This window comes from Indicator indicator, chromosome 19 (assembly GCF_027791375.1).
Source record: "Indicator indicator isolate 239-I01 chromosome 19, UM_Iind_1.1, whole genome shotgun sequence".
In the NCBI taxonomy this organism is placed as follows: Eukaryota; Metazoa; Chordata; class Aves; order Piciformes; family Indicatoridae; genus Indicator; species Indicator indicator.
Window position 1 is genome coordinate 13,914,396 of NC_072028.1, and position 13,681 is coordinate 13,928,076.

At 36.2% G+C, this 13,681-nt stretch overlaps 1 protein-coding gene across 1 annotated transcript in view; it reads right to left on the reverse strand.

Annotated features, from left to right (window-relative positions):
• The window catches only part of ITFG1 (integrin alpha FG-GAP repeat containing 1), a 68,276-nt gene that overhangs the window by 36,178 nt on the left and 18,417 nt on the right, over positions 1-13,681 (reverse strand). Inside the window, exon 7 of the mRNA XM_054389670.1 lies at positions 2,857-2,951. Coding sequence (XP_054245645.1) covers positions 2,857-2,951 — 95 coding nt within the window. The remainder of the gene's footprint in view (positions 1-2,856; positions 2,952-13,681) is intronic.

A 13,681-nucleotide genomic window follows, 5' to 3' on the forward strand; every position in this document is an offset into this window, starting at 1 on the left:
GAACAAGTCACATTATTGCACACCATTTGATACTGTCATTTCTAATTAAGAAGTCATTCTAAAAATATCAGTGACAAGTGCTTTAAAGTTTCTAGGTAACTCAACTCAATCATTTTTAGTATCTTTTGCCTAACAGGATAAAAATCTTTTGGATTCTTCACTTTTTAAAATAAAATAGAAATATTTGGCTGCTAATTTTTTAACTTGAATATCACTACCTTGGAAATTATTAAAAAAACTGGAATTAACCACTGAAATGGCTAAATTAAGTATAAAACCCCAAATATACTGGTGGGTATCAAAAGTGGTATGTTAAAAATCTTATGTATCTGTAATTAAATAGCTGGCCTCTATCAAAAAAATGAAACAAAGGAACAGAAAGAATGTTTACATGCAGTATTACTTCAGAGCAGGTTACAGCAAAAGACTTCAGAAAAATTTGGATATTAGACAAATTGATCGACAACTCCTTCTGCCATCACTACATCACTTCCTTCTAGAAACATACGATGAACAGCAGATAATAGAACTTCTCTTCATCACACTGTGCAGTCATCCACTACTCTCAAGCAAGAGCTCAGTATCTCTCAATGGTACACACTATTTGAGTATGGTCGGTTTTCCACAGCGAAGTTACTTTCACTGAGAACAAACTTGCTTGAGCAGGGAAACTCAAATATCTGTTACTTCTTACATCATCAAGAGTGAAGAAGTAAATTTAGAACTAAAGAGCAATTATCTTTCTACCTAAGAGCACCCCAGCTACTCAACAGTGAAATGTAAGTAGCCTGTTACAGCAATACTGTAACTTGCTTGTTGTGTACTCCCCTTTGACCAGAGAGCAATGCAAGTACCGCTAATTGAGCATCTGCCTGTTTTATATAAAGGCTGTGACCTGCAAATCAAACTCCATTTCACTGTTTCTAGCAACACTGTAATCCATTGTCTCTATTCTGCATCCACAGGAAATTAAGATAAAAACCTGCAGTTGCAGCAGCAGCAGGAAAACATGCATTTCTAAGAACACAGATACCAGGATTAGAAGGCTAAAAGAGATACATTACCAAATTTAGAGATTCATACTCTTTCTAGCACAGATGGTATATTCCATCCTAGTTATGTTACCTTAACTGACTCATAACTGCACACTTTCCTTTCCAATACAGTTATTTTCTCACTAGTAGGAAAGTATGCTATAGCCTGTGTTCTAGAAATTTTCATTCTTTAAGTGACAGTATATACACTATCAACTTGGGCTTAGACTGTACCAAGAAGCACCTTATCAAAATATGTGCTCTTTCTTGAGCAAATAGTAGGTTCACCTATAAATTCTGAAATGCAGATCAGAGAGGGTACCACTGACAGAAAAGAAATTCTGCTTTTAATTTGTCAGTAAAAGAACCATCAGCAATTCATAACCTGGTTAGAAACATGTATGGCCTACATTATATATTTCTGTGAGCACACTAAAGTGGGTTTTGCTGTGAGCTATAACAAAGCAGTGTTTTATAGGTCACCTTGGTTTTTAGGTTTGCATTACTAAATACCAATTTAGTAAAAATATTAAACATTAGGCTAATTTATTGTTAAGATGTTACCTTTTTCAAAAGCAGGGCACTGTTAGCACTTACAATAATCACACACTTCAAAATGAATGACTCTACAGTAATCTATTACATGAATTACAACTATGTCTCTCAAAACAACTAGTGTCATGAACAAACGAAGCCAAAATAATTATCCCCCCCACCCCAATTCTGAAGACACATAGGCTAAACAAGTCCTCATATACCATTTTGAAATTTATTTGATAACAGCCAAGCACTCAATAAAATTAAGGAGTAAGAGATGTGAGCTGGTTTGACTTGCTGTATGTGTCTGTGTATATACACCTACTTAACTGTAAAGGAACTTCCTAACTTAACCTGAGGAAGCTTACCTGAATTAATTAGATGTGTTTCCAATTCCTAACACAAACCTTGCTTTTTATCTTGTGCTAGAGAGGTTAGATGCTCAGAGTGCAAAGTTTTGCAATTAAAAAAAATAATGCATCAGAAACATATATAATTTACTTGAGTAGAATTAGCCATTAAATAGAATCCTAGCTATGCAACCTCTTCTACCAAACAGCTATTTTTTTAGACTGGCAATTGTATTTGGTTTGGCTGAGCTGGAGTAAATTCTCCCCAGAGCATCCTTCTAGTGCTGTGCTTTACGGTGCTGTAGCTGGGTGTTGGTAATGCATCAGTGTTTTGGCTACTGCTGAACCAGGCTCCAAGGCTGTGCTCTTCCAGCATTTCCCACCCTGCAACAGCAGGATGAGGGATGGGCAGGATCTTGGGAGTGGACACAGCTGGACCAGCTGACCCAAACTGACCAAAGGGGTACTCCATGCTGTATGACACTAGTTCAGATATAAAAGTTAAGTGAAAGAAGGAAGTGTGGGGACATTAATTAATGGCGTCTGTCCCCTGGAGCAACTGCTACATGTATTGAAACCCTGCTTCCAGGGGAGTGACCCAACATTATCTGGCTCAATGGGAAGTAGAGAATAACATCTTTCTTTGCCTGTGCTTCTGCATGCTGCCCTTGATGTAGCTTTTCATTTTATTAAATTGCTTCTATCTTGCACTTTTGTTATATTTTCCCTCTTCCCCGGCCATTGAAGAAGTGGAGTGATAGAGCAGCACTGGCGGACATCTGGCCCCTAGCCAGGGCCAAACCACCACAGTAATTAAAAAAAAAAAAGTCTTATATGCAGTAATTTCACTTTTCTGAAGAATATTTTCCCTATTTGACATTATTTCATAAATCACAGTATATTCCTTTATCTTTGCAACTCCAAACTTGCAATACCTGATCCATTCCCAGCTTAGTTAAGTAGATGGCACTTTTTTGACACGTTGCGTCTTCACAGACAGGTAATAAATGTTCACTTTGTCCATCTCCATCTGTCAAGCATAAAAAAAAAAAAAAAAAAAAAGACTGTCAGCTTTTTACTTGCAACAACCAGAAACCCCGTTTGCAAAAGATAGTCACCCTGATTATTTATTTTTTTAAATGTGAAAAATTACACAAGATAAACTCGACCTATTTAAAATTCTTAATACAATCTAGATCTTTTATTTGAAGATACTCTTTGTTGATGTATTTTCATCTTGAGCCATAATATAGAGCAAATTTTACATTTTATTACCTGATTATAATATGTTTAGAAGGAAAAGTGCTTAATAGTTTATTTAATCCCTGTGTTTAGTTGGGAAGAAAATTATCTTTTATGCAAATCCATTATCACAAAGCCACCGTATAAACATTTAATGTTCTGAACTAGTAATATGCACGAGTTCACATGTAATACAATCTATAACATAAGATAGAAAACAACACTGGAAATTGACAAACAATGGCTAACACATCATTGAGGAACACCACTTGTCACTGGTCATCAGCTAGATTTAACTCCACTGACCACCACTCTTTGGGATTGTTTGTCCAGCCAGTGCTTTATCTAGCAGACTGTGTGCTGATCCAAGCCATAAGCAGCCAGTTTGTCCATGAGAATTCTGTGGGAAACTGTGTCAAAGGCTTTTCAGAAGTCTAGGCAGGCAGCATCCATAGTCTTTCCTACATCCACTAATCAGGTCATCTTGTCATAGAAGTAGATCGGGTTCATCAGGCAGGACCTGCCTTTCATAAACCCATGCTGACTGGGCCTGAACCCCTGGTTGTCCTCTATATGGTGTGTAACAGTGCTCAAGATATTCAAGGTGAGGCTTGACAGGGCTCTGGGCAACCTGATCTAGATGAGGATGCCCCTGCTTACTGCAGAGCAGATTGAACTAGGTGACCTTTGGAAGTCCCTTCCAACTCAGATCATTCTATGATTCGACATTATTCACTTCAGTTTTTGCTTACATAAGAAAATACTGTTTAGACTGCACAATTTTTCTGAACTGAGAATAGGAAGAAATGTTTATTATTAAATTATAAACTATGGAAATATTGAGGGGTTTGCTATAACAGAATTGAGTTGCAGAGATGTATTTTGTAATGTAAAATTTAAATTAAGTCCTAATCTTTTAATCACATTCCTACAGAAGTTTCAGTCTGAAGTAATTTCAGAAGACTTTCAATAATACATGAGGCCAAAGAACCTTCAAATACTAACTCTTTTCTAGATCTTTGTCATAAAGGGATAAGGACAAAGATGTTCTCATTTCAAATTACCCTACAGAGTGGAAGAGAATATAAAATGCTTGATTCTACTTCAACTGCAAACATTCATCTTGTTATACTGATGACTCAGTTTGACAGACCTGGTAATTAACGTTCACTAATACTGCAGCATATTGATAAAAACAGCCTACCTAGCTTTGAGGAACAGTGAAACGGCAGGGCAGTAAGAAGCATGGAACTTTCACATAAGCCACCACCTTGTACTTTTTATTGGACATTTACATGTATAAGTTTAAGACTTGATTAAAATAATTCTGTAGTATCAAAAAATGAACAGAAGGCAAATATTTATTGAACAACATACTTTTGCCCTGCAACCAGAAGTAATACGATACATATTCTATATTAGAAGGACACAGTTTCCCCAGTTCCTTTTACCACAACCTACGGGTCTATTTATATAACTTTCACTATAGGCTTATGCTTTCAGTTGCAATTTCTTTTCAGTTCTGTGTAACATGTATTTTGGAACCCATTAGTTACAAAATAAATTTGTAAGATAAGAGAAAAACCTGTTGGAAATCTATAACACAGTTAAGACAAAAAAATGTCAATATAAATCTTGACGATGAATATAGCAAAAGAAAGCTGGAATTATTAAAGCATCTAACCTTCCATCACAGATTTGTAACATGTACAGAATATATATTATAGTGGGCACTTGTTTTATAACTTTATTCTACTCCCCATAGAATTTCATAACCGATACTATTTTTCATGCAAAAGAAAGGGTTAGGTAAATATTCATACTGTAGAGCAGGCAAAACAGATTTTGAACTTCAAAGACATCAAATAGGCACGAACAATGAGAATGGAGCTAGAAACAGGACATCAATGAAAGAGAAGAAGAATATCTTCTGAGTTGTAGCGGAGTAGTTTAACAACTACTATATTATTACATTAAACACTGTTACAGGAAAGTAGCAAACAAAAGAAGGAAAGCCCAACATTCTTCATCTCTGTCATAATATTGTTTTCTTCTCTAGTTTCTATTTCTGATGTGCATCTCACCATGTACAGATCTATCTTTTACTGTTGAGGTTATTTGATCAAAAGCAATTTTCTGAAGCAAAATCAGAGACTGTCAAAAAAAGGTAACACATTTTACAAATCAACAACTGTAGTTGCTGTTTGTGACAAAAGTAAAAAGAGATAAAGGATAAAAGGATAAAACCCACCTAGACTATTGGCTAAAACTGTAGAATAATTTATTTCAAGTCTTGCATCAATCTTTGTTTTAAAAGCCCAGAGACCTAAAAAAACTCCCCAACGAGCCTAGGTCCACCTAGGAAATCTATTTCTCTGTAGTTTTCACTCAGCTTCTAGGATCTATTAGTCTACCTTTCTATTACTGTACAGATCTTAAACAATCTTAGTCCAAACTGCTAGAAGCCTTAAGGTTATCCTTGCAATTTCAGTGTGATTTGTAGCACTAAATGTGGCTGAATATACCCCAGGTTCCAAATGCCCTTTGGTAGCACCACTTAACTTACAGCATGTTAGACATACAAGTAAAAAACTGCTAGCTAGCACGTTCTCAATGCATGATTCTAGCTTGACCGTGATACTAAAGCACTACATAGTTAATAAGGATCAAGCTTTACAGGCAGTGGAAAAGGCTAAGAAAAGAATAGTCCCGCATACTCATCAGCTGAAAATCTGTACTTATGTCAAAATACATAAAGACAAAATTAGCAGTCTTACACCATCTAGGACTCATGTGAGTCCATCATTACTTAGAACTGCCTGTTCCTTGAAGTCCAAAGAAAAGCCATGAATACAAAGCCAGTATAGGAAGATCAAGTTGTAGTTCTGAAAAGCAAAACAGCTTTTGGTAAGCACGATTCAAATCTTTTGACTTCAAACAGCTATGTAGTTCTGCTGCAGTGTAATCATACTTCTGCTCACTGAAAAAACAAAATTAAGTCAGCATTACAGACTGTAACTTACTATGGTGCTGTTAAACAAGAAGAAGTTGTTATCTAGAAAATACAAATAAGATAACTATGCAGGCTAAGACAGTATAATCTAGCTTTCATAATTTGGAACCTGACACTACAGAAAAGCAAGGCACTTCATATACCACTAAGTTCTAATGCCTTGAGAATCTACTGTCCCCTCTTCGGGATTTACATTCTAAACTTCCTGTAGTCCCTGTGTTATTACAGACCTTCTGTCAGCGCAGTCTTCTCAGTTCCCTTCAAAAATGTGAGGGAAAAAATGCCCTCAATGTAGTATAGTAAAAGCCAAGAAGTTTTCTCTGCTGTTGATGTAAAGTCCAAACAATCTAAGACATCTTTTGTTTAATGCAATACGTCTAATGAAGATTTATATGCTTTTTATTTCACCATACACATAGCTTGCTTGCACCTCTTCCTCATGGCTGTGCAAAGTAGTCATTCTCCTCTCTCATTAGCCTTTCATTTAAAATTCTAAATAACAGTAAGAGAAGGAGGAAAAAGCTCTCAGGCAGGCAAGGAAGACTACAACCAGTACAACAGAGTTTGATGTTCAAACAAAAGAAAGGTTTGTTTGAAAGCAAATTATCTTAAATTTATCTTCTGAAGTAATAAAATTAATAGAATTCTTTTGTCAGTCTCTAACTTGAGGTGTTCAATGAGCGGGACATGACAAAGATAATTATAATAAATTACTAAGAAAATTACACATTATTAAAAGAATCAGTGTCAGCTGCTTCTAGAAAATGTAAATTACCACTTAAAAAAAACAGATGGAAAAAGCCTTTACAGATGATTCAAAGTTCTGTGGACATTAAAGAAAAACTTATAACACTACCTTTGGCACCAAATCAGGTCTGACTTTTAAGTCTATCCATATCCTTCTAAAGAATCCATACTCGCATCTCCACTGCAACCAAAGCATTTAAAGACACCATGCCAGCAAACTGCACAAAGATGCTTCTAGGCTGCACCTGATTCAGTGGCTTGGTCTTCTGTCTTAAATGCAAAGACTGTATTAGATGTACTAACTGGAATCCAATCAGGAAAGAAAACATTAAATACACACTAAACAATAAATAGCACTGAAATTCATGATCATGCTGAAAAGTACTAGTTTCAACTACCTCATTGTTAAGGCAGAAACTACAAAGCCTGACTACACAGCTTGGAACTATCTAATGTTGCACATTTCAAAAGCTCACAGAACATTAAACTGTCTTATGCTAAAAAAGAAAGGGAGAACAATTAAAGAAAGCCACTTGTGTGACTAAATTTTGGGTTGAGAGTTTTTGTTATATTAACCATAAACACTGTCAGAGAAAAATTCAGTCCTAAGGAGATTAAGTAGTTCAACAAAGAATGTGTAAGTGGCAGGCAGACTGATTTTCTTATTGGAAAGCAAGCAAACTAATTCAAAATATAGAAGCCCCTTTGAGAAAAATTAATATGGAGTAACATCATTTTTTCCCCCAGGAGATACCGCTGTTCATCAGCAACATAAAGAACCTGTCAGAAAACTACAGTGGTTTAGAACTACATTTAAAACTAATGGACAGAAAAAATCTCAGTGTATCCAAGTCATAATATAGATCTATAGAGAAACAAGTAACAGGATTAATGTTTGTATTTGGGAGGGAGTCAAGAATGCATCTATAGTTATCATCAGTGGCAAGATAATAGAAGTCTACTTTACACAAAAATCCTTCCAAAAAATGCATTTTGCACAGTGCAATGAATGGCTTCAAAAAGACCCTAAGGTTAGGCACCCTGTTATCCTATTTAAACATAATGAACTGGCAATAATGAGGTATAATGTTCTACAAGAAAAATGGTAACTTCTACCATATGTCATACAAGTAGTTAACATGCATGAAAAAGTTCAATTACTTGTTAGGAAGAGAAGCAGAGAAGATTGGTTTAGAATTATTAATTAGAATTATGGGCTTTAAAAATCAGAAAAATTTGAGTTCAGGTCCCTAAAAGAATTGGATATAGAAATTTAACAATTCCAATCCATACTTTATCAAAAAGTAAGTAAGTTTGCATGGCAACAGTAAACACAGACTCCATAAATTAGGGAAGACCACACAGATAAAGACTAAGTAGCAGCGAAGAAAATAAATAGGGAATAAAAGAGAAAGAACAAAACCAGGGGTGGCTAAATGCTATCTTGAGAAAGAGTAAGTGGTGCTGTAGTTACTTGTAAGCACATATTGAGTATATCATCAACTTAGATTTTGAAAAGTTATTTTTTATTCTCTTTACTTGGAGGCTGCAAGAAATTTCTTTGCCTAAACTAAGTGAAATCATCAACTGATCAAAACTTTTACATTTTCAAATCAGATACCACTAAGGATGATTTATCAATCTCCTTTACTGAACTACCCAATAGATTGAACTAGTTGAATAGCAGCTATAGCATTAATCTCCCATTAAAAAAAATAATTAATGGAATGTAAAAATTGCAAAATATTCTATGCTAATTGCTTTTGGGTCACTACTTTAAAGACATATTTCATTAATCTCCAAAGTAACAAGAAAATAGCAGGTTTGTGAGACAAATATATGATTCCTATTCATGTTGTTACTGAATAACAAAAAGAAAGATCCCACTGAAATCCTTTATTTCTTTAACAAACAAATTTCCCCCCTATTTTAAGTGGCAATTATTAAAACTCTGTATAATTACAATTATTTCTCAGAATTCTAAGCCAGTATCTGTTATTTCCTCTAAAGACAGTACAAGCATATCTTATAAAAAGCCTCCGCTAGCACACAGATAACAACAACGGAGGATTAATCATTTTTGCTATAGCAACCACTGCACTGCAATTACCATAGTGACATGAGAAGAATAGAAAAAGTAATAATGAAGAGCTCTTACTTGTTTGGACAATGTGTCAGCCAAGTAAGTGCAGAATTCTCCAGTGCCCAGCTCTGCTCACCTTATCAATTGAAATGCCATTTGTAATAAGTATGTCACAAAGCATTTCGGGTTTATTTTTAAGAGGGCAATACATATTTGTCACTTGTTCCTTTGGTCAGGTTAATGCATAAAATCATTACTCTCACGTAGCAGAAGGGAGTGCTACTTATTTCAGAGGCTCCAATTTAGACAAAGTCTTACCCTACCATAATTATATTGATATATATTCACACCTGCTTTTGCATATTCACTATTAAAACATACATGCGCAAAGACACACATACACAGAAACATAGCAAGCCTTACAGATAGAGATTTATGTATATAAACATACATTTTTCCTGAAAAATATAAATGTATCTTTATTGTATTTGCGTACTTCAGGTGCTAAGATTACACTAACATCTGTGACACCTTCCCATGAGTCTCCTAATTGCTGTGTTTTTCCCCAAGTCCAGTTAGCCAAATAAATTTCTACTCGATAGCTGTTGTTAAGCCTCCTTAATTTACGAAAAGAAACCTTACCCAAAATTAGTTGCCTTTGGATGTTCTCCAGCATCTTATTCAAAGCTCCCTCCTTTTTTCATATGACAAGTGAATACTTATAACTGGAAAGAGTATTTCAAATAAAACTTAGGAAAGCAGGAACTAATGTTAGGTAGTCACCTTTTGAAACAATGAGTGTTTTTCTAAGTCATAGTCATAATCAATAAATCAGAATCTTGGACTGAAGAATTGCAATAGTGTAGAAACAGGAAGGCAGGTGTAACTGAGGAGGCAGCAGCACAAATGACATACTCCCAAAACTCAAGTCTGGACCTGACATCATTACACAGTCTAATATAAAGGAGGTTAAATAAATGAGAAGTGGCAGGGAGTGAAAGCACAGAGAAAGACGCAATCCTTGAGACTTTCAGTGGATGGGGAGGCTGGGAGATCAGCTATGAGGTAGAGAAAATGTCAAAAAAAAGCTGAAAAGAATAGAGGCAGGCAACACTGAAGTAATGCTACAGGCTTGTGATTGTACATTGAGCACGTTCCTACTCACTGCAGTGCCAACAGTGAAAATGCTGCCAGCACACACAGAGCAGAGTGGGAGTGCTCTGGGATGTTCTGCTTACACATTGGGAAAAGCTACATAGGTAGACATCAGTGCAATCTTCTATTATATCTCATTTCACATTTTCATTTGCTATTTTGATTTGTTTTGTAATGAAACCTCTTTCAGGTTCCCTCACAGATAGCCAAATTACTATTTCAGACTGCAAAACATCATTCCTTATCTTCCATTGACTTATGACAATCATTATTTCACCATTTTGAAACTGAAAACAGAAGATGTTCAAATCTCACAAACCATTTCTAGTTAGGCATATTCTTTAACTTCAACAGACTACAAGCAGAATCATAGAATCAAGAAGGCTGAAAGAGACCTCAAAGATCGAGTTCAACCTGTCACCCTAAACCTCATGACTATCTAAACCATGGCACCAAGTGCCACGTCCAATCCCCTCTTGAACACCTCCAGGGATGGTGACTCCACCACCTCCCTGGGCAGCACATTCCAATGGCCAACCACTCTCTCTGTGAAGAACTTTCTCCTCACCTCCAGCCTAAACCTCCCCTGGTGCAGCTTGAGACTGTGTCCTCTTGTTCTGGTGCTGGTTGCCTGGTTGAAGAGACCAACCCCCTCCTGGCTACAACCTCCCTTCAGGTAGTTGTAGACAGCAATGAGGTCACCCCTGAGCCTTCTCTTCTCCAGGCTAAACAGTCCCAGCTCCCTCAGCCTCCCCTCATAGGGCTGTGCTCAAGGCCTCTCCCCAGCCTCGTTGCCCTTCTCTGGACATGCTCCAGCAATTCAACATCTTTCCTAAACTGAGGGGCCCAGAACTGGACACAGTACTCAAGGTGTGGCCTAACCAGTGCTGTGTACAGGGGTACAATGACCTCCCTGCTTCTGCTGGCCAAACTATGCCTGATGCAGGCCAGGATGCCATTGGCTCTCCTGGCCATCTGGGCACACTGCTGGCTCATGTCTTCTGAAGTATCTAAACAGATGCAGACATAGCACAGTGGGTAAACCCTGATAGTTTAATTCCAATAAGGAGACATTTTTGCCTCTTTATGTTTTGATGCAGAATGGAAAATACCAGAATGAAAATGAACTTAACTAAGATTCTCCTTCACATGTTTTTTTTTTCTCCTACCAATTACTGTGTAGCCACTCTTACACACAGCTGTTTTGCAGCAGGTAGGATTTTTTGATGGGGGTAGGGTATTACTCAACTTCCTTCAGACTGCCTTTCATAAAGAACATGGATTTTGCACTTCTATCCCTTCATTACTTGTATACCTTGTTTTAGTACCATATTCACTTCAGTATTCTCTAAACTTTGTTCAATGAGAAAATGACTATTTGTTGTGTTCAGTGCTTTAAATGATCAATCAAAAGCTGAAAAAAATGCACCACTATTTCCTACCCACTGTTAAAGCAGAAAAAATATTGAAGTTGTAACAGCACTTAAATAATATGACATCACAGTTATAAGTACTTGTGGTTGTAAGAATGAACTGTTCCTCTGTCAAGACACATGCATGCATGTATAGCAGTCTTTTCAGTTGCTTAGAAGTAATGGGCAGAAAGACCAAACCATTCCCCATACTTCATCCTGGACAAATCTGAGTGATCTGGAATGAAGATAAAGACGACAGTGTTTATGCAGCTGTTCAGGGAAAAGAAAGAAGACTCCCATACTGTGCTGAATGTTCTAAAACTGAAATGGCTTTGAGTGTCCAGAAAAACGAGTTCCCAAAAGCCAGCTTCTGAAAAGCCAGCATTTCCTCCCATGGATACTTGCCTCTCTATTGCTTTGCTGCTGTCTCTCCACTTTTATTTGCATGCCTTTCTTAAGTTCCTGCATGCGTTTTCTCCCATTATATTCCTCCTTACTGGAAAGATTGCTCCACTATTGCCTCACCCTAGCACTCTGCCTATGAATTTGATAATTAGCAGAGCATAGTATTAAACAACTGGTGATGGAACTCCAAAACAGCAGCTCCCTGCAGCTAAGCTAGCTATACTGACCATTGTCTGTCATAACCTTGGCTTTACCAAACCCACACAGTTGCATCACTGTGCAGTCAATGTGCCACATGTTCAAAATTTCAACTTCAGTATTTGAACAGTTCCAACTTCTCTTTGCAAAGACATCCCAGGGTTTATTAAAACTGCATTAATTACAATAAATTTCTAGGACTGTGATGTATCATTTGGGCTCATTAGCTACCTAACAGATAAAATTATCCTACATGAAGCTTGCTTTCCACATTGCCATCATTAAAAAAGAAAGTAAAATAAGCAAAATCAGATTTATGCTTAGTATCTATTAAGACACATTATTCAGAACAACAGCTTGGAAAATGGTTACAAACAACCCAACACATTTTATTTTTTTAACTGCAAAACCCACAGTATTCTACTTTTTTCTTCAGATATTATATACATGTGTTTATATTTGTAGATAAACAGTAAAAGATTTTACAAAATATTTCTACAAATATTTTAGATAATATTTTAAAATATTTGATTGCAGATCCTAGAGCATTGTTCAGCTTCTACCTTCTTCATTTACCATAGATCTGCAAACCCATCCATAGCTGCTAAATAAGGATCTAAGAGTAATTAACTCCCCATCAGAGGTGTCTTCTACTTACCTGCTAGAAAACAGCTTTGCTAGCACTAGTAAGAGTACTTTTAAGTCGCAGCATAAAGCAAGAAAATTGGACTCTAATCTCACTTAATTTAAAAAAAATAGTTTGTTTTTTTTTTAAATTGTTTTAAACCAAAATGATGCAACAAGGCTACCATTTGACAACACTTACAGACAGTCTGAGCCTCACAGTTAAGAAGCATGTTCTGTAAATATAGTACATTAGGTCTTTAAGTAAAGTTATTTACATTCCCTACTGTCAGGAGAAACTAGCCTGTAGCACTTCCCTCGGGTCGCAAAAATTTTTAGTGCAGAGAAAGAGCCCTGGTTTTTAGACTACCACACCAATATTTCCTGTTCTTCATAACATGACATACACATTGATAAGCCACAATTAACCAGAAAAGTACATTCTAATAGAAGAATATAGGTGCTCAGTAACCTTTGCAAAAATAGTTTTTCTTCTGTACAAAAGCTTTTCAGAATTTTCAATTACAACAATTAAGTTTATACAACATTTCATCATTCTTTATTCAACTAATTTTAATTCATTTACATTTTGGCTTTCTAACTTTTTACAGGTGAAGAATTTATGATAAATTAACTCAAACAGTATCTTCTGAACAAGATTAAGGAAGAAACCAAAATTATGACAAACAAAATACGTCTCAAAAAATGTTAGTCTGGTACATACACACCTCAGTGCAACAGTCCCTACCTGTGGCTCTCAAAAGTAGATAAAGGTGTTGCAGAATGTACTGGCATAGACAAAGCTGAATTTAGTTGAATTAATAATTGTCCCCAGATATTTCAAGATTTCCAATCAAATACATGTAACACCTTAAAGG